This window comes from Palaemon carinicauda, unplaced genomic scaffold (assembly GCF_036898095.1).
Source record: "Palaemon carinicauda isolate YSFRI2023 unplaced genomic scaffold, ASM3689809v2 scaffold286, whole genome shotgun sequence".
NCBI lineage: Eukaryota > Metazoa > Arthropoda > Malacostraca > Decapoda > Palaemonidae > Palaemon > Palaemon carinicauda.
In genome coordinates, this window is record NW_027170519.1 from 55,001 (window position 1) to 77,699 (window position 22,699).

At 36.5% G+C, this 22,699-nt stretch overlaps 1 protein-coding gene across 1 annotated transcript in view; it reads right to left on the bottom strand.

Moving 5' to 3' along the window:
• LOC137636394 (arginine-glutamic acid dipeptide repeats protein-like) overlaps positions 1-22,699 on the bottom strand; it is a 116,906-nt gene that overhangs the window by 22,060 nt on the left and 72,147 nt on the right. Inside the window, 2 exon segments of the mRNA XM_068368816.1 lie at positions 5,899-6,081; positions 19,414-19,862. Of these exon segments, the coding sequence (XP_068224917.1) occupies positions 5,899-6,081; positions 19,414-19,862 (632 nt within the window).

Below are 22,699 nucleotides of genomic sequence, written 5' to 3' on the forward strand. Positions count from 1 at the left end.
GTACAGTAGTTGTTAACCCTTTTACCCCCAAATGACGTACTGGTACATTTCACAAAACTTATCCCTTTACCCCCATGGACGTACTGGTACGTTCTTGCAAAAAACTGCTATTTAAATTTTTTTTTTTTTGCATATTTTTGATAATTTTTTGAAAAACTTCTGGCATTTTCCAAGAGAATGGGACCAACCTGACCTCTCTATGAGAAAAATTAAGGCTGTTAGAGCAATTTAGAAAAAATATACTGCAAAATGTGTTTGAAAAAAAATAACCCCTGGGGGTTAAGGGTTGGAAATTTCCAAATAGCCTGGGGGTAAAAGGGTAAATACTTCTCAAGTGAAAAGAAAAAGTAATACATTTATATAGGACCAGAGCAGTACAACATACTCTGCTATGCAAAAGTGAGCTTTCAAGACCGCTGGGTAATAATGCCCGGTTATCTTTTCTATTTGGTGTTCTACTAAGTAAATGAATTTGTGTATTTGTTCTTATACAACTTGAAATACTATTACTATTGTCTTTTCTCTCAAGGCTGAGATAAACAATCTTCTTTGCTAGTTACATAAGGAAATATTGGGTCCGAAAAACGGGTCCGATTTTGTCATTACGGGTAAATCAATCATTTCCCGTTTTCTCTGCATTCGCTGGCATCTTTTACATAACTCCCGTGAATGGTAAGGCCCGACTATACTTCACATATAGTATTAGAATTTATTTCAAAGGAAAATATACTTAGAGATGAATATTTCTCCTTAAATTTTCTTATATAATATGCATTTGCAACTGCTTTATAACGGCTGCATGTTAGAATTGAAAACTCCTTCGATCAAGTCATCTAACTGGTTAACATGTTAAGTTACAAGCCAATCAAATTGGTGTTACATCTTTAATCCTAGGGAGACTTGGATAAGAAAAAAAAACTAGACTGTCATTCATCACACTTCCATAACTACTATAGGTGTTTTGTTGTGCCTGATGTCAGTGCATCAAGACAATTCCTAATCAGAATTTATAAAAGCAAAATATTAAAAGTTATTTGAAACTAGCAATTATGAAGTCAATATGATTTTAGTTCATATAAAAATACAGTAAAAATCTTCATCAAATTGTGCAAGAATAAAAACAGGTCGATGATGTATACATGTGCGTGAATGTGTACATAAAAAGTATATTTTGATCAAGCTTTTATTATGGGAATTCTATACCATCGGCTAAAAGAACGAAATATGAAAATGTTGACTGATTGTCCTACGAAATAGCAAATGTTATTTATACTTCAAAGTAATAAGTTAAAACCTTTTCTTCAGCTAGCTGAAGTGGTTCGACAGATAAAACATTAGATATTGATAAAAACAAAAACAATCGGTGCTTGCTATCAATTACGTACGATAGCATTTACAGACAATAACTGACATGGAAGGGTCTTATACATGGGTATCCTATGTAATGAATAAACTGAATAAAATCCCCTTATAGTTATCCTATCTATGAACATTCAACAAACCAAAACATTGAACACCAAACATGTCCTAAGTATTAGAAAAGGCCCAGAAAAATTATGCTAAAAATTTCTCACTAAGAATCCAATGCAAAAGTGACTTCTACAAAAAGTGGACTGTGAAAATAATAGAAGAAAGGGGGAAGGTGACTGTTCATTCAGGATAATAAAAAGTGGACTGCAAAAATAAAAGAAGAAAAGGGGAAGGTGACTGTTCAATTGAGATAATAAAAAAAAAAAAGAGGACTGGAAAAATAAAAGAAAAAGGGAGGAAGGTGACTGTTCATTCAGGATAATAAAAAGTGGACTGGAAAAATAAAAGAAAAGGGAGGAAGGTGACTGTTCATTCAGGATAATAAAAAGTGGACTGGAAAAATAAAAGAAAAGGGAGGAAGGTGACTGTTCATTCAGGATAATAAAAAAGTGGACTGGAAAAATAAAAGAAAGGGAGGAAGGTGACTGTTCATTCAGGATAATAAAAAGTGGACTGGAAATATAAAAGAAAAGGGAGGAAGGTGACTGTTCATTCAGGATAATAAAAAGTGGACTGCAAAAATAAAAGAAAAGGGAGGAAGGTGACTGTTCATTCAGGATAATAAAAAAGTGGACTGGAAAAATAAAAGAAAAGGGAGGAAGGTGACTGTTCATTCAGGATAATAAAAAAGTGGACTGGAAAAATAAAAGAAAGGGAGGAAGGTGACTGTTCATTCAGGATAATAAAAAGTGGACTGGAAATATAAAAGAAAAGGGAGGAAGGTGACTGTTCATTCAGGATAATAAAAAGTGGACTGCAAAAATAAAAGAAAAAGGGAGGAAGGTGACTGTTCATTCAGGATAATAAAAAGTGGACTGCAAAAATAAAAGAAAAGGGAGGAAGGTGACTGTTCATTCAGGATAATAAAAAGTGGACTGGAAAAATAAAAGAAAAGGGAGGAAGGTGACTGTTCATTCAGGATAATAAAAAAGTGGACTGGAAAAATAAAAGAAAGGGAGGAAGGTGACTGTTCATTCAGGATAATAAAAAGTGGACTGGAAATATAAAAGAAAAGGGAGGAAGGTGACTGTTCATTCAGGATAATAAAAAGTGGACTGCAAAAATAAAAGAAAAAGGGAGGAAGGTGACTGTTCATTCAGGATAATAAAAAAGTGGACTGGAAATATAAAAGAAAAGGGAAGGTGACTGTTCATTCAGGATAATAAAAAGTGGACTGGAAATATAAAAGAAAAGGGAGGAAGGTGACTGTTCATTCAGGATAATAAAAAAGTGGACTGGAAAAATAAAAGAAAGGGAGGAAGGTGACTGTTCATTCAGGATAATAAAAAGTGGACTACAAAAATAAAAGAAAAAGGGAGGAAGGTGACTGTTCATTCAGGATAATAAAAAGTGGACTGCAAAAATAAAAGAAAAAGGGAGGAAGGTGACTGTTCATTCAGGATAATATAAAGTGGACTGCAAAAATAAAAGAAAGGGGAGGAAGGTGACTGTTCATTCAGGATAATAAAAAAGTGGACTGCAAAAATAAAAGAAAAAGGGAGGAAGGTGACTGTTCATTCAGGATAATAAAAAGTGGACTGCAAAAATAAAAGAAAGGGGAGGAAGGTGACTGTTCATTCAGGATAATAAAAAAGTGGACTGCAAAAATAAAAGAAAAAGGGAGGAAGGTGACTGTTCATTCAGGATAATAAAAAGTGGACTGCAAAAATAAAAGAAAGGGGAGGAAGGTGACTGTTCATTCAGGATAATAAAAAAGTGGACTGGAAATATAAAAGAAAAGGGAGGAAGGTGACTGTTCATTCAGGATAATAAAAAAGTGGACTGGAAAAATAAAAGAAAAGGGAGGAAGGTGACTGTTCATTCAGGATAATAAAAAGTGGACTGGAAATATAAAAGAAAGGGGAGGAAGGTGACTGTTCATTCAGGATAATAAAAAAGTGGACTGGAAATATAAAAGAAAGGGGAGGAAGGTGACTGTTCATTCAGGATAATAAAAAAGTGGACTGGAAATATAAAAGAAAGGGGAGGAAGGTGACTGTTCATTCAGGATAATAAAAAAGTGGACTGGAAATATAAAAGAAAAGGGAGGAAGGTGACTGTTCATTCAGGATAATAAAAAAGTGGACTGGAAATATAAAAGAAAGGGGAGGAAGGTGACTGTTCATTCAGGATAATAAAAAAGTGGACTGGAAATATAAAAGAAAAGGGAGGAAGGTGACTGTTCATTCAGGATAATAAAAAGTGGACTGCAAAAATAAAAGAAAAGGGAGGAAGGTGACTGTTCATTCAGGATAATAAAAAGTGGACTGCAAAAATAAAAGAAAGGGGAGGAAGGTGACTGTTCATTCAGGATAATAAAAAAGTGGACTGCAAAAATAAAAGAAAAAGGGAGGAAGGTGACTGTTCATTCAGGATAATAAAAAGTGGACTGCAAAAATAAAAGAAAGGGGAGGAAGGTGACTGTTCATTCAGGATAATAAAAAAGTGGACTGGAAATATAAAAGAAAAGGGAGGAAGGTGACTGTTCATTCAGGATAATAAAAAGTGGACTGGAAAAATAAAAGAAAGGGGAGGAAGGTGACTGTTCATTCAGGATAATAAAAAGTGGACTGCAAAAATAAAAGAAAGGGGAGGAAGGTGACTGTTCATTCAGGATAATAAAAAGTGGACTGCAAAAATAAAAGAAAGGGGAGGAAGGTGACTGTTCATTCAGGATAATAAAAAAGTGGACTGGAAATATAAAAGAAAGGGGAGGAAGGTGACTGTTCATTCAGGATAATAAAAAGTGGACTGCAAAAATAAAAGAAAAGGGAGGAAGGTGACTGTTCATTCAGGATAATAAAAAAGTGGACTGGAAATATAAAAGAAAAGGGAGGAAGGTGACTGTTCATTCAGGATAATAAAAAGTGGACTGGAAATATAAAAGAAAGGGGAGGAAGGTGACTGTTCATTCAGGATAATAAAAAGTGGACTGGAAATATAAAAGAAAAAGGGAGGAAGGTGACTGTTCATTCAGGATAATAAAAAAGTGGACTGGAAAAATAAAAGAAAAGGGAGGAAGGTGACTGTTCATTCAGGATAATAAAAAGTGGACTGGAAAAATAAAAGAAAAGGGAGGAAGGTGACTGTTCATTCAGGATAATAAAAAAGTGGACTGGAAAAATAAAAGAAAAGGGAGGAAGGTGACTGTTCATTCAGGATAATAAAAAGTGGACTGGAAAAATAAAAGAAAAGGGAGGAAGGTGACTGTTCATTCAGGATAATAAAAAAGTGGACTGGAAAAATAAAAGAAAAGGGAGGAAGGTGACTGTTCATTCAGGATAATAAAAAGTGGACTGGAAAAATAAAAGAAAAGGGAGGAAGGTGACTGTTCATTCAGGATAATAAAAAGTGGACTGGAAAAATAAAAGAAAAAGGGAGGAAGGTGACTGTTCATTCAGGATAATAAAAAGTGGACTGGAAAAATAAAAGAAAAGGGAGGAAGGTGACTGTTCATTCAGGATAATAAAAAGTGGACTGGAAAAATAAAAGAAAAGGGAGGAAGGTGACTGTTCATTCAGGATAATAAAAAGTGGACTGGAAAAATAAAAGAAAAGGGAGGAAGGTGACTGTTCATTCAGGATAATAAAAAGTGGACTGGAAAAATAAAAGAAAAGGGAGGAAGGTGACTGTTCATTCAGGATAATAAAAAAGTGGACTGGAAAAATAAAAGAAAAGGGAGGAAGGTGACTGTTCATTCAGGATAATAAAAAAGTGGACTGGAAAAATAAAAGAAAAGGGAGGAAGGTGACTGTTCATTCAGGATAATAAAAAGTGGACTGGAAAAATAAAAGAAAAAGGGAGGAAGGTGACTGTTCATTCAGGATAATAAAAAAGTGGACTGGAAAAATAAAAGAAAAAGGGAGGAAGGTGACTGTTCATTCAGGATAATAAAAAGGTGGACTGGAAAAATAAAAGAAAAGGGAGGAAGGTGACTGTTCATTCAGGATAATAAAAAAGGTGGACTGGAAAAATAAAAGAAAAAGGGAGGAAGGTGACTGTTCATTTAGGATAATAAAAAAGGTGGACTGGAAAAATAAAAGAAAAAGGGAGGGAAGGTGACTGTTCATTCAGGATAATAAAAAAGGTGGACTGGCAAAATAAAAGAAAAAGGGAAGGTGACTGTTCATTCAGGATAATAAAAAAGGTGGACTGGAAAAATAAAAGAAAAAGGGAGGAAGGTGACTGTTCATTCAGGATAAATGTGCTTTTAAGGGATATGACACAGATAACATCAGACAGACACAAAATTGCATTTAAAGAGACAAATAATGTTGACACACAATCAGGCGTATAAACATCCCGACAGAGTGGAAGAATGGAGTGAATGTGCATGTGACTGTATCAAGTGTTTCTGCTCCTGCATACCTTCTGGGTGAAGGTGAAGGTGGGTGTGGGCATGGGAGTGAGTATGGGCATGAACCTCATTGATCATCTGCATCCGATGCATGTGGTCAGCCAGGGCCAGCCTCTCCGCAGTGGATACAGCCAACGAGTTGTCCGGAGGAGTTGCTGCCGCAGCGCTCAAAGCCAGGGTCGTGGCTGGCAGCCCTGCGCACAACATTAACAATGGTCACCACGTAATGTCACGGAACACAGTGCCACACACAATAGGAAAGGAAAGATTTTAGATACAGCGCTAAAAAGGGTATTAAACGGGAACACATGAAAGGAAGGGCTACTAGTGCTGTGTCATCTAACTCGGAAAGAAAGACATAAAAAGAAGAGACATCACACATTTTACAGGATGAGAATTAGTCTTGTTAAACACGAGAGATGATCAGAATGAAAATATACAGTACATGCTTTCTCTCTAGATACTGTATTTTAGTGATATAGCAAAGTAGATAATAGCACATTTTAGTTATACAGTAATGAATTTATATTTTCTTTTTGTTTAAAAACTCTAAAAATCCTAGTTTTAAAAACTTTCAATTTATAAAATCCCAATGACAAATGGTTTGAGAGTGATCACATGTTTGACATTAATTCTCCCTCTGAATTTAAAACATTCAAATGAGTCTTTAGAAAATTCTGTGCTCTTAACATTATACTAATAGTCTATCTCTCCACAGATTAATCATTAATAACTCTGATCCTGCCCCCCTGGTAAAGGATATCAAGAGAACAGTCTGCCAGTGTCTCGGGAAAACATGACCACAAATGTACAATGGTGTCGGCTACACTTGTCCAACATAGGTAAAAATTTAAAAAACAAGAACTTCATCCAAAACTCCAACCAAAAGATTGATGTGTAACTAATATTGAACTGTTATTTGTACTCAGTTTCTCAGGAATTTGAAAGTGATTTTCATTCTACCTTACACCTCGCCTGAAGTATGTCATACTGCATAGAGATCTAACGATACTAAAATTGAAGAAATTGAATACGATTCTCCAAACTCATAACAATGGTACAATAAGTAAAAGATTTATTTTTCATTTCTATATCCTTTTAAAATGAGTTTGGAAGTACAATTCTATAAATAAACTTTTTTTTGCAGATTATTCCCTTGTGTTTTTATCTAGAATGCATTTTCTTCAATTTTAGTAAAGTATATAGATATAACCTTCACACTTGCTTGTCCAGTAATAGATATTCATGATTGTTAAAGTAAAAAAAGTTATAAATAATTCATATCAACTACAGTACTTCCTAATTTCTAAAAAATAACCCTTCCATAGAATTCTAGACATTCATAAATTCTTTTTGTATTTCCCAAGGAATTCATACCTTTGTTCTATAATCAATTTATGAATTTCTTAATAACAATTCATAGTAAAAAGTGCTAATGATACAGAGGTACAGTGCATAGTTCTAGTCTCCAAGAATGAGAAATTATGCTATATAACTTTGTGTACCTCTCTCCAGTCTTCAACACATGGAATACTACCCACTCACACAAGCCTTCAAAAATACTTCAACCTTTACTCTTGCATCCCTTCATATGGAATACGAAGGAATGTTTTCTGTTTTCTTTCTCTTGTCCAAAGAAAGTAAATTTTAAGCCGAATCTAATATCAAGATTCTAAACTACGTTGATCTTGGATTCGATTCCCTTCAGAACGGCACCGTTTCTCAAGAGAAGCCGTGATAGTCTATAGGCTCCCGCATTTTCTCTGCAATGAACCAATATCGAGATTCAAAACTACGTTGATCTTGGATTCGATTCTCTTTAGAAAGGCCCCGTTACTCAAGAGAAGCTGTGAAGGTCTATAGGCTCCCACATTTTCTCTGCAATGAACCAATATCGAGATTCAAAACTACATTGATCTTGGATTCGATTCCCTTCAGAATGGCACCGTTTCTCAAGAGAAGCTGTGATGGTCTATAGGCTCCCGCATTTTCTTTGCAACGAAGCAGTTCATGTAATCCCATCACAGACGTCCCTACCGTTTCTCTTCTTACGATGAAGTAGTTGTAACTTGGGTAATGTGTATATTTATATAACTTATTTTCCAGGACATTATTTTCTATGCCAAAACCCTCGACAGTACCCACATCACTTATGTTCTTACACTATGAACTAACTGATTCAACATTCTTGTCTTATTTCATTTCATTATTTTTTAAATACTGTATTATAAGCTTTCTAAGCCAAAACCTCGACAGTACCTACATCACTTACACTCTTAAACTAACTAAATGAATCAACGTTTTTGTCTTATTTCCCTTCGTTACCTTTTGAAATATAAGCATGTATGTAACACAGTTCATATTGTTTAGTGAAGGGGTGGTATGAATCTAAATGACTACAGATGAAAGAGCTGGTTCATCCTCCTTAGTAGTTCAGTACCAAATCTACCCACAAACCTTATCTTATGACAGGTCCATCTCTACTTCATGTTTTCAAATTTGGGGTCTTGAAGCAATCAAATTGTGGAACATCAATTATTACATCTATAAAAATTTCTTTGAAATCTGGTTGTCCAATGACAATTCCCTTCAGTATCGACATTTCTCATAACAAAATTATGCAAACGATAAATCTTGACTGAGCCATTAGCCTTGCAAATCTATAAACACTTTTATATCCACTTATTACAGGATAACTGACCATATTATACAGACCATTTCTTTACACAAAAGAGATAAGCACGTGCAAATTGCGTTCAGTCAATGCTTTGACTTTTCAAAAAATGAAAATAGGAGACAGGTGAGAGACTATGTTTGCTGTACCATTACACCGTATGCTGTTTCCTTGCCTATTCATTACATAGGCACCCTTGACCCGTAGGAACATAATATCTAACGCACACCATGGCAAAAATCTCCAGGTCTTGTATTCCAAGTTCATCCTTCTTGCAAAAGAAATGCAGAAATACTGAAAGGAAGCAATTCATTGATAAAATCACTGGGACTAAAACTTCCTCTAGGCTTACACATTAACCATATTACCCCCAAAGGACGTACTGGTACGTTTCACAAAACTCATCCCTTTACCCCCATGGACGTACCGGTACATCCTTGCAAAAAAATGCAATTTAAATTTTTTTTTGCATATTTTTGATAATTTTTTGAGAAACGTCAGTCATTTTCCAAGAGAATGAGACCAACCTGACCTCTCTATGACGAAAATTAAGGCTGTTAGAGCAATCTAAAAAAAAATATACTGCAAAATGTGCTCGAAAAAAAATAACCCTTGGGGGTTAAGGGTTGGACATTTCCAAATAGCCTGGGGGTAAAAAGGTTAACAGTATATTGGCTGTGGCTTTACATTCGCTTAGAACAAATGGCCATCAACAATTTCTTTTTCTATGTACATCCCTCATTTCTACAAGTAGATTTGTAACTACTATACAGTATATATTAGTCGATGAAATGTGTCCAATCATTAGCACCACCATAAATCTGTGTCGAATTATTATCCCCGTCATATATCCTGAAATGGTCATTATGAATGGCTTTGTTTACATAGCCTAACCATATCTCTATAGCCTTCATTAATTTGTAATACTGCTTGAAAGTCTACAATTAATAATTTGGTGCCCTTGTCCAGTCTGCCTAACCTTATACTTGGCCCTGGGCAAACATTCTTTGCTAATCTTTTCATCCCTGTATCCTCCACTTGTGCTTTTGTGGTATCCTGTTAAAAATTTCATTTATATGAAACAGACTGCCAAGTTTTCTTCTCTGGTAGTGGTATCACTCGCCCCAGTTTTAAAACTGACACCCTTTAGGGGTGAGCGAGCTGGGTATATTCCTGGCATTCCATGCAACTTTTTTTCTCTGATATATTTAGCAGTATTTATACCTTTGAAATGGTGCTTTAAGGAACATTTCACTGGCAACACAGGTTCCTCGCCCACAAATATATTTTTCCTTCGTCAAATCCCTTTTATATGAAACAGACTGCCAAGTTTTCTTCATATTCCTCTGGGCCACTGTGTTCGGAATCCTGAATCCTGGTAAGCCTACCCGAGTGTTTTATTTAAAAAACAAATAGTTTTGGAGTATTTTCAGGGCTTACTATGACTACAGTTATTGCTCTCTCAATGATTTACGTTATAGTAAGTGATTTATAGACAGTGTTCACGCTGGATCAATCTTACTGTTTTTAAAATATTTTATTTTAATTGTTCATTATTTCTCATTCCCTTTACTTATTTCCTTATTTCCTTTCATCACTGGGCTATTTTTCCTTGTTTGGAGACCTTGGGGTTATAGCATCTTGCTTTTCCAACTAGCTTAGCAAGTAATAATAATAATAATAATAATAGCACCTGCTCTGTTTGGCCTTACACTGGCACCAATAGTTGGAGAGGGAGGGGGGGGGGGGATCCAAGTCAACCGCATGCTTTGATTTGATCTATGGAATTTGGATCATATGATCCAGCACAGAGACCAGGGAGGTCATTCAGCAAAATGTCAGTGGAGTGATTCACCGTCGTTCTCAGTCTGACAAAATTGGTGACTAGTCAAGATTGTTGCAGCAAGAAGGGCAAATTACAGTACGTCTGTGTATTAAATGATACAGTACAGAAAGGTCCCCAACTTACAAACCTTTGGAGATACAAAAACAAATTCAACTGAAATCTTGAGTCTTAGATATAGTATAGTTTCTATTCTGTAATAAAATGATGAAACACTGTAATTAACAATATCATATCAATTAATACTGTAAGCATAATGAGATACTACAGCTAGAGTTCTTTTGATTGGCCACATGGTACTACGTTGGATCCTTCTCTCTGGTTACGGTTCATTTTCCCTTTGCCTACACACATCCACACTGAATAGTCTGGCCTATTCTTTACATATTCTCCTCTGTCCTCATACACCTGACAACACTGAGATTACCAAATAATTCTTCTTCACTCAAAGGGTTACTACATTAATTGTTCAGTATCCTCTTGGTAAGGGTAGAAGAGACTCTTTAGCTATGGTAAGCAGCTCTTCTAGGAGGACACTCCAAAATCAAACCATTGTTCTCTAGTCTTGGGTAGGGCCATAGCCTCTGTACCATGGTCTTCCACTGCCTGGGGTTAGAGTTCTCTTGCTTGAGGGTACACTAGGGCACACTATTCTATCTTATTTCTCTTCCTCTTGTTTTGTTAAAAGTTTTTATACTTTATATAGGAGATATTTATTCTAATGTTGCTATTCTTAAAATATTCTATTTTCCTTTTTTTCCTTTCCTCACTAGGCTATTTTCCCTGTTGGATCCTCTGAGTTTATAGCATCCTGCTTTTCCAACTAGGGTTGTAGCTTAGCTGGTAATAATAAAGGGATTTTGAGCGAAGCGAAAAATCTATTTCTGGGCGAGAGACCCGTGCCGCCCAGTGAAATGCTCCTTTAACATCATTTCAAAGGTAAAAACTGCTATGAATTTACCAGAGAAAAATTTGTATAGGAATGCTAGGTTGAACCCAGCTCGCTCACCTTAATAAGGTGTCGGTATAATACTGGGGCGCTGAATAAATCACAACCAGAGGCCTCGCACCATTTAGATATCTCCTGTCAATATCCCCGAACAGCGAGGTGCCGTTCAACATCCTACTACTACTAGCAATCCCACGCCAGTGATGTCACTCCTTTTTCATAGCACCACTATTTAATCCTTATTTTGCCTTAGTGTGTGAATTTTGCTGGTTTTTTTCTGGATTTACCTCAAGATGTCGGACTCCAATGTCACTCCATCTAAGTTAAGTACCAGATCTATGAGTTTTGAGATTTTGGAGGGGGCCTTGCCCTTTTTTGCTTATATTATAACAGTTTTATTTTTCACGAATAATAATAATAATAAACGGGACTGTTTTCAGACTTTTGCAGCTGGAAATCGTAAGCATGAGATTCAGGTTAAGTCTACCCTAAGCCGAAATTTATCAAAATTTGACGTACAAACAGCATCTTGGAACCTATTAAGTTTATAAGTTGAGGATCTTCTGTATATCATAATTGCAACAATACGTCAGTTTTAAAGCTTAATTGTACAATACACTACTGCTTCAGGATGAATGAGTATTGAAATTTTCCTTGTAAATTTTAGAAAAAAAAATGGTATTACATACTTAAGTCTTTCTGCCTATGGAACAAATCACGGCTAACCTTTGGAAATTTTAGTTTTCCTCAGAAAATGGTTTTTCAGTTTTTCTAACAAAACATGATAACATTTACCATCCTGAGATCTTGGGAAAATCCAAACTTCAGAGGTAAAAAAAAATAAAACAAGACCAAGTTTATAACTTTGAAGATTAGTGATAATTTGATTATTTTTTTGGCTCACTGGAAACTTAATTCTTATGATATAACACTAATCGATGTCTCACACGAGTATAAAATACAGGAGAGGGGGTTCCCAGCCCCCTCGTCCCGTCCCTTTTAGTCGCCTCTTATGACGCGCAGGGATACGTTGGCGCTATTCTAATTGTTTTTATGGCCCCGCGGTCCCAAATTGGGGGAAGTGCCTTGGTATATATATGTATGTATGTATAACACTAATTCAGAACTCGTAAAGGAAATTGGCAATATGATTTAGGAGGCTTTATCCCATGAATATCTATCCTATCCAACTAAGGTTTGTCTTGCCCCTGTTGTTGTCGTTTTCTTTTTTTTTACCAAAGATGGAATTTTCCCGACTGTATTGGATCACTGGATGGGAAGCATATTGAAATAAAATCAAGCCAGGAGGGTTTTCACATACTATATTCATATTTTCATTCACCCTATGCCTCTTCAATCATTGGCACACGCTGATGGCAAACTTATCACCATTAGTTTTAAATTTAAACCTGAAGACTTATACATAATGTGCAATGTTTAAAATTAAAAAATAAACATTTAAAATGAGTTGAAGTTAGCAAACATCAGGTATGTCTTTGTGTAAATAAATATGATAAAAACCTAGATAAATTCATTTCTAATCGAATTGGATTATATAATTTAGGTGTCCTGAAAAGGTAAAATAAATTTATAATGAGTGCTTAGGGTGGTTGTGAGGTTGGGCTATGCTTTGGAGTTTACAAAATTTTTAGTCAGTAGTTTCTACGTAGAAAAGTCTTAACAGAACCTTAACTCTGTTATTATTATCGTCTATTTCAAATATACCGACTTTCATGCTCTTCGAGTCTGTTATAGAGCTAAAAAGAAATGAGCTCTATCATCCTCATCTCCTCCTACGCATATTGACGAAAATAGAGGCCCTTTGCGTCAAAAGGCGTAGGAGGAGATGATGATGATAAGAGCTCATTACTTTTTAGTGAAAAAAAGGGCTGAAAATAAGGCAAACATTCAAGCTATTTTTTAACTGGTTTAATTCGGCACCTACTTTTCTGTGAGCTGATTTAATCTGTTCCCAACACTTTACACATCACTCGCTCTAATACTACTTGACATCAAATATTTACATTTTCCCCCCCATCTTCCAACTGACATCAGAATTGGCATGATGTCATTTGATGACATCAGATTATCAAAAAGGTTACCATATTTTACCGCAAATACTAAGTTTGAGTTCAGAAGCCAAACTTCCAGTATAATGTCATCGCACAAGTACGTTTTGTTTTCATGTAAGTAAGCGACTTGGTCACTAAAGTTCTAAGGTATGACTAGCTCCTATATTGAAGAATTACCGACATACTCAACACAAACATAGAAAAAATACAATTATCATACACCAACCTTGTGGTTTCGAGTACATTTAGTAGAAGCATTTATTGTTGAATTTAAAAGTACAATATAAAAAGGGACGTTATAGCAATAAAATAAATTGTTTTCGTAAAAAAGAACTACTTAAAACATGAAATACAAATGTTCTCCTAGCCAAGAAAAGCAATAAAATTAATTTTCTTAATTCCAAGCAGAGGTCGTGAGTCGCACATCATAAATAAAGAAGCTTTTGCGTATGGAGGAAGAGGGTCTTGGAATTTGTGGACCCTTGCTTGCAAACATGGGATAGAACTGTCTTGTTGTTTTCTCTTGAAGTAGATGACTGGCTAGCCAGGACCTCAAAAATCGCCAGAAGATGAAGGCGACTTTTAAGTAACTTTAGCGCTACTGTGATTCATCGACCCCCAAATAGTGGAATTCTGCCAAGATCACGCCACAACCTTTGTCTGATGTATCACAATAGTGTGAGATTCAGGTTCCTTGATTTCCAAGCTATACAGTAGTCTGTTTCATCTTAGCTGGTAACTGGAGCCACACCACGGTTTGAAAGCTGGTCGCTGATTGGCTGTTGGTTCAAGCAACCCCTCCCTCCCGCTGACCGACGAAAAGCAAAACATTGTATTTGTCCACGGTACGATGTTCATTTTTGCTTTTTATCTCCCTTAGTTTGCGTAATATCTACCTGGTTCTTTGGTCACACACAGATTAAAGGTAGATGAGGAGTATTACCTCAAAACAATATCCATATCTTAAAAAAATATACGAAAAATTAAAGAGTTGAATTGAAACGAGCGCTGAAAAAACTTTATACAAACTTTTTTATATGCTGTCTTTTACCTAGGGTTGTGGTGGCCTGGTGGTAGCGTCCTTGCTTGGTGAATGCCAGACTGGGGTTCGAGTCCCGCTCAAACTCGTTAGTTCCTTCGGTTGCTGCAACCTCACCATCCTTGTGAGCTAAGGATGGAGGGTTTGGGGGAGCCTATAGGTCTATCTGCTATGTCCTCACCAGCCATTGCCTGGCCCACCTTGGTCCTAGGTTGGGTGGAGAAGGGGCTTGGGCTTTGATCATATGTATACTGCATATGGTCAGTCTCTAGGCATTGTCCTGCTTGATAGGGCAATGTCACTGTCCCTTGCCTCTGGCATTCATGAGCAGCCTTTAAACCTTTAAATGTTATACAAACGTAAATAAAAATAGGTGGATTTTGTATAAAAAATCCTCTTGAATGTCATAAACCTAAAAAATAATACCAGGAAGGAAAATAAATGCAATTTTTTGCTTCGTCATCAGTCAGCGGGAGGGGAGGATGCCTGAACCAATAACCAATCAGCAACGAGCTTTCAAACCGTGGTTCGGCTCCAGTTGCCAGTTAGGATGAAACAGACTTTAGTAATGGCCAGAGGATAATCTCTAAGTGATTCAGTCTAGATTGGGAAATTGTCATTATTGTTATTAATTGCTAAGCTATATCCTTAGTTGGAAAAGCAGGATGCTATAAGCCCAGGGGCTCCAACAGGGAAAATAGCTGTCAGGAAAGGAAACAAAGTAAAATAAAATATTTTAAGAACAGTAACATGAAAATAAATCTCTTCTATATAAACTATACAAACTTTAACAAAACAAGAAGAGGAAAATAAGATAGAAAAGTGTGCTCGAGTGTAACCTCAAGCAAGAGAACTCTAACCCAAGACAGTGGAAGACCATGGTATAGAGGCTATGGCACTATCCAAGACCAGAGAACAATAGTTTGATTTTGGAGTGTCCTTCTCCTAGAAGAGCTGCTTACCATAGCTAAAGAGTCTCTTCTACCCTTACCAAGAGGAAAGTGGCCACTGAACAATTACAGTGCAGTAGTTAACCCCTTGGGTGAAGAAGAACTGTTTAGTAATCTCAGGAAAGGAATGAATTTGAAACGGATTCAAGATCACTGTCCAGAATGTTGTAAGGATTACCCAGTTGTCTACTGTAGGGATAAGAGAACTCTTACGTCTAAGAGATGTAGAGAAGTTCTCCAAAATCTAGAATCCACATGAATGGAGGATGTACAAATGTCTAAAAAGTTGATGGAGAACATCTAATCTTTTGGATCTTCATTGAGGACATTTTAAGGAATACATGCTCACATATAATCAAGAGAGTATAGTAGATATAATTTCCCCACTTATGCAGTATCATCTGCTAATTTCATGTTTAAGACTTGCGTTCTTTGGCGACTCTTAATATGGTGCTGTACAATATTATTTGTCGATTTCTATTGGTAAATAGGATAGTCATGGATAGGGCCTTTGATGAGGTCCAAGGCCTGAGAACTGTTGCTGATTGAAAACTGGGCAATCGCATAACTTGTGTTCAACTTGAGAGAGTTGTTCTACATTCTGGCACTGGGTCATGTGGGTTATTTGTTAAACAACAACAGGTCAAATGAGTGAGAACAATTTTCCAGACATTACATTACCTTAATGGGGTCATTTCATTATGGAATGAAGAACATCACAATCTGGCTCTTGTTTTACTCTGTTTTAATTCATTGCATATACAGTGCTTCTATCCTCCTATGCAGAATGAATCGGAGTCGATACCAAACCGTACAAGACTTTAAAGAATTGAGTTACATTAAAGAAATAATTTCTACCCACATCACACTTCAAAAATATGAAAATGTGAGATACACTCACTGAATTTTACATCATAAAATCTTCCTCCAAAAATTTTAAAATCCTCAACCCCATACTTTATCCTAAACCTAGATCTCCATACATTTGCTAAGATCTTTATTGCTTTACTCCCTCTTCTGTATTTGATCTTTCAATAAACGGAATATCACTGTATTCTTTCTATTCCCCTTCCTCCTGATTTCAGAATGCACATTCCAATGCTCTTCTTATCTTGCCTGCATATCTTACATATTTCATCTATCTATTTTAGATATTCCTCAGTGACTGCAGAGATACTAAATTCAAGTACATTCACTCATCTTTTATACCTATTCTTCTTTGCTTATGTAATGTGACAAGGATACTCAGGGCAATCCATGTCTTTGCTTTTATATCCGACAAAATTGTTGCAAACACGTGGTAGTTAGGACGAGCTCTTAATATGTTACAAACACGTGGCAGCAATGACAAGCTCTGTTATTGTCACAAACATGTGGTAGCAATGACGAGCTCTTCTATTGTTACAAACACGTGGTAGTACACATTCACCGAATATTCTAGTCTATTCTTAACGCACTGACTTCTTTCCTCATACACATGGTAACACCACGATAACCAAAAAATTCTTCTTCACTTTACAAACACGTGGTAGCAAGGACGAGCTCTTTTACTGTTACAAACACGTGGTAGCAAGGACGAGATCTCTTAAAGACCTCGATCGACAATCTTGCACTAGGCTAGGTCTGCGTGCATTCTTGACACTCAAAAGCTTTGGTCATACGCTAAGTAATACAGTAGTAATTTGAGCCTTGCTTTCTATGAATCCCATTGCAAAAATTAAAAAACAATATTTTCTCTTGTTGCATCTTCTAATCCAGATGGTTTTGCTTTTATCATAAACCAGTTTAGACATTTTGTTTTGTCCTTTCCTTATACAGTATTTTAAAAACCACTACAACAGGAGTAATATTTAAAACAAATGCACGTAGAGTTCCCTATTGCATCATTAGTTAAGTCACAAGATAGTCAAACTGCTCAAGATAATAATTGTAATATTTCAACAGATATTCATTAGTACAAATATAATAATTGATATAAGACCTCTACATATATCAAGTTAAATGTTCGCTTATTTAACCAGGCCAAAGAATTCACTCAAAGTTAAAAAACAAAAAAAAGGTTTTATCCTAGAAAATTAAATACTAATAATTATATAAATTGTAAATGTTAGGATTTTTAGGAACATTCTTTTTCATCAATTCATATTCTACAACTTATTACAAGTTCTTGGCTGAAAATATTAATTTCAGATGTTATTGCTATACCGAGTAAACGTATATTTCAAGTAGAGTATACATGAGTTGATTGATCATGTCAAATTCAAAGAATGTTATTACTTTATCTAGATGGAAAATTTTTTAATGAAGAATGCTGTAATTTCATATTTGGTTTGATTTATTTGTGTATCAATGGAGAAGTACTGATTTAAAAGCTCAAGAAAAGGACGACTAGCGAAACCTAACCGAGGCCCTTAGCGTCAATAGGTGTAGGAGACGATGATGATGAGAAAGGGAGACATCATTCCATCAAGTCGACTCCCTATTCATTATTATTATTATTATCATTATTATTACAAGCTAGGCTATAACCCAGGGTTGCCAGATTATTTCGACTGGATTATCATACATGAGTCTTAAAATTGTCGTTTTTTCAACCAAAATTATCGAACACAGTTTCAATATAATTATCAAGGAGTTACATGATTGACTTATTTCAAAATAGTTGAGAATAATTGTTTAATTAAACAGACAGACACACACACACATATATAATATATATATATATATATATATATATATATATATATATATATATATATATATATATATATATATATATATATATATATATATATATATATATATATATATGTATGTATGTACCTAAGGTATCTATCGTACATCGTACTGGACCTAAAATAATCGTATATGTACAATAATTATCGTACGAATGGCAACCCTGGCTATAACCCTAGTAGGAAAAGCAAGATGCTATAAGCCCAAGGGCTTCAATAACACATGACTATTTATAGGAATGCTGAGTATGATCTCCCCATAGCAGAGGAAGATTTGGTTGCTCGACATTCCATACGAGTATGGACCTAGCGGACTTCATAATAAAAATCCCCTTGTAAATCATGGCCTTTTGATTTGATATGCAAAGTAATTTCTATAACTACTCTGATTCGCTTCGATAGAACAAGTAAAGGGACACTATGATAAATGATACTGTGATTAATACTGCTTTTATGGTAGAAATGCGATCGGTTAATGCGACCCAATCCACTTTTTTAAAAACGGATGAGTTTGAGATAAAGGTAAAATACAGAAGGTCTTCAACTTACAAAACATTTGGATATACAAACAAACACCCAACTGAAAATAACAAAGATAAATAAATACTGTAATATAACAATATTGTAACATTTAATACAAAAAGCAAAATGACATTTGTAATAACCTGATATATATTTCATATGAAACCCGACTATTTCTTGACTATTAACTGGAAGTTATAGGAATGATATTCAGGTTAGGCTACTTTAACAAAATTCAACTTACAGACTTGCAAACACCTTCTGGGAACCAATTAAGTTTGTAAGTTAAGGACCTTCTGTAAGGTAAACTACGGGCCTTTATGTCTTACAAGAGGCCACTGCGGTCACAATCAAATTCTTTTACGGTTGGAATGAAGAATTTGGATTCATTCTGCTTATATAGAAAAAAAAAAAATGTATATTTGAATCTTCAAAATTCAAGAAAAAAGAAATATTTCAATTCTTATCTGTTCCCCCCCACATAAAATTAAGAAAAAACAGTCTTGAATTCATGCAGTGTACAAAATTTTTCTTCAACATTACATAATTAAAAAAGAAAAAAAAATAAGTCACTATACTTGCGGATACTATTCACCAACAACTTTCTGTCCACAGAAACTATAAATCCTAAAAATTGTGAAACAGAAATAAGGAGATGCCTAAGAAAACTCTTAAAGCATGCCACATAAAATCTTTGCCTCAATCCACAACACCCCAGTACAAGCCACAGAAAAGCACTTACCTAATCTTTCCATCCGTTCGCGATCAATGAAAGCCGCTGTAGAGACCGACGGCGCAGGATACAAAGCGTGCGAGTGTGGGAACCCCGAGGGCAGCGATACTGGGGGACTGAAGGCAGGAAACCGAGATCCCGAAAGCCAGTGCGGTGAGAGTCCGTGCGGAAGGCCGGAATCCAGCGGGTTCATGGGTCGCTGCTTAAGCACCTCCTGTTTCAGGCGATCGGCGAGCTCTCGCTCCCTCAACTCCCGGAGTTCTCTATCCCGAGCTTCCATTTCTAGCCTCTCGTGGTGCGAGGCTCCGGCAGCAGTCGAAGCATATAGTGCAGCTATGTTTCCATAGTGAAGCAGGTCTAAGCCGTGGGGACCACCAGGCATACCAGGAGGGAGGTTGAGGCCGAGAGGAGGACGGCTAGATCCAGGGGACAGTCCGCCTACTGGACGTGCATATTCCCTGAAACAAAGAACAATTTCTTATTAGATCTTCAGTGAAATAGATTAACTTTAAAACCCGCTAAATTTTTATATATATGAGAGAGAGAGAGAGAGAGAGAGAGAGAGAGAGAGAGAGAGAGAGAGAGAGAGAGAGAGAGAGAGAGAGAGAGAGAGAGAGAGAGAGAGAGAGCGCGCCTTACCATATTATCTTATTCTATGTTTAGGTTCCCCCAGGTCCCTCAGTGTGAGGCATCTCGTATATCCACGAGAGAGAGAGAGAGAGAGAGAGAGAGAGAGAGAGAGAGAGAGAGAGAGAGAGAAACTCATAGAATGCTGCAAAGAACCATTGTATCATTAAAATTTGCTACTCAAAACATGCTATTAAGGTAGCTGTCTGCATGAGTTCCTCTGTACTGAACTTGAAAAAAAAATATTTTACCCTAAAAATGGAAAACAACGTAATTAATATTATTGCGCACTTCCCTGCATCCTAACGGCATCATTATATTCAGAATTCTTTCGTATGAGAGCAAATATTACGGCTAGAGAGTTATGGGATCCTTTGATTAGCCAGACAGTACTACACTGGATCCTTCTCTCTGGTTACAGTTCATTTTCCCTTTGCCTACATGTACACTGAATAGTCTGGCCTATTCTTTGTATAGTCTGTCCTCATAAACCTGATAACAATGAGGTTACCATACAATTATTCTTCTCTTAAGGGGTTAACTACTGCACTGTAATTGTCCAGTGGCTACTTTCCTCTTGGTAAGGGTAGAAGAGACTTTTTAGCTATGGCAAGCAGCTCTTCTAGTAGATGGACACTCCTGAATCAAACCATTGTTCTCTAGTCTTGGGTAGTGCCATAGCCTTTGTACCATGGTCTTCCACTTTCTTGGATTAGAGTTCACTTGCTTGAAGGTTCACTCAGGCACACTATTCTATCTTGTTTCTCTTCCTCTTGTTTTGTTAGTGTTTATAGTTTATATAGGAAATGTTTATTTTAATGTTGTTACCGTTCCTAAAATATTCTATTTTTCCTTGTTTCCTTTTCTCAATGGGCTAGGGCTTATAGCATCCTGCTTTTCCAACTAGGGTTGTAGCTTAGCAAGTAATAATAATATTAATAATAATAATCATAATCCCATAATTGGTAACAAGGTAAATATGTTAAAAGGGAATATTCACTATAATTACTGTTTTTTTACTCGAATGAATTTTAGAAATAATGTTTTATACATACATACATATACCAAGGCACTTCCCCCAATTTTGGGGGGTAGCCGACATCAACAAAGAAACAAAAACAAAAAGGGGACCTCTACTCTCTACGTTCCTCCCAGCCTAACAAGGGACTCAACCGAGTTCAGCTGATACTGCTAGGGTGTCACAGCCCAACCTCCCACATTATCCACCACAGATGAAGCTTCATAATGCTGAATCCCCTACTGCTGCTACCTCCGCGGTCATCTAAGGCATCGGAGGCAGCAGCAGGGCTTACCGGAACTGCGTCACAATCGCTCGCCGTTCATTCCTATTTCTAGCACACTCTCTTGCCTTGCTCACATCTATCCTCCTATCACCCAGACTTCCTTCACTCCATCCATCCACCCAAACCTTGGCCTTCCTCTTGTACTTCTCCCATCAATTCTTGCATTCATCACCTTCTTTAGCAGACATCCATTTTCCATTCTCTCAACATGGCCAAACCACCTCAACACATTCATATCCACTCTAGCTGCTAACTCATTTCTTACACCCGTTCTCACTCTCACCTCTTCGTTCCTAACCCTATCTACTCGAGATACACCAGCCATACTCCTTAGACACTTCATCTCAAACACATTCAATTTCTGTCTCTCCATCACTTTCATTCCCCACAACTCTGATCCATAAATCACAGTTGGTACAATCACTTTCTCATATAGAACTCTCTTTACATTCATGCCCAACCCTCTATTTTTTACTACTCCCTTAACTGCCCCCAACACTTTGCAACCTTCATTCACTCTCTGACGTACATCTGCTTCCACTCCACCATTTGCTGCAACAACAGACCCCAAGTACTTAAACTGATCCACCTCCTCAAGTAACTCTCCATTCAACCTTGCACCACCTTCCCTTCTCGTACATCTCATAACCTTACTCTTACCCACATTAACTCTCAACTTCCTTCTCTCACACACTCTTCCAAATACTGTCACTAATCGTCCAAGCTTCTCTTCTGTGTCTGCAACCAGTACAGTATCATCCGCAAACAACAACTGATTTACCTCCCATTCATGGTCATTCTCGTCTACCAGTTTTAATCCTCGTCTAAGCACTCGAGCATTCACCTCTCTCACCACTCCATCAACATACAAGTTAAACAACCACGGCGACAACACACATCCCTGTCTCAGCCCCACTCTCACCGGAAACCAATCACTCACTTCATTTCCTATCCTAACACATGCTTTACTACCTTTGTAGAAACTTTTCACTGCCTGCAACAACCTTCCACCAACTCCATATAACCTCATCACATTCCACATTGCTTCCCTATCAACTCTATCATACGCTTTCTCCAGATCCATAAACGCAACATACACCACCTTACCTTTTGCTAAATATTTCTCGCATATCTGCCTAACTGTAAAAATCTGATTCATACAACCCCTACCTCTTCTAAAACCACCCTGTATTTCTAAGATTGCATTCTCTGTTTTATCCTTGATCCTATTAATCAATACTCTACCATACACTTTTCCAACTACGCTTAACAAACTAATACCTCTTGAATTACAACACTCATGCACATCTCCCTTACCCTTATATAGTGGTACAATACATGCACAGACCCAATCTACTGGTACC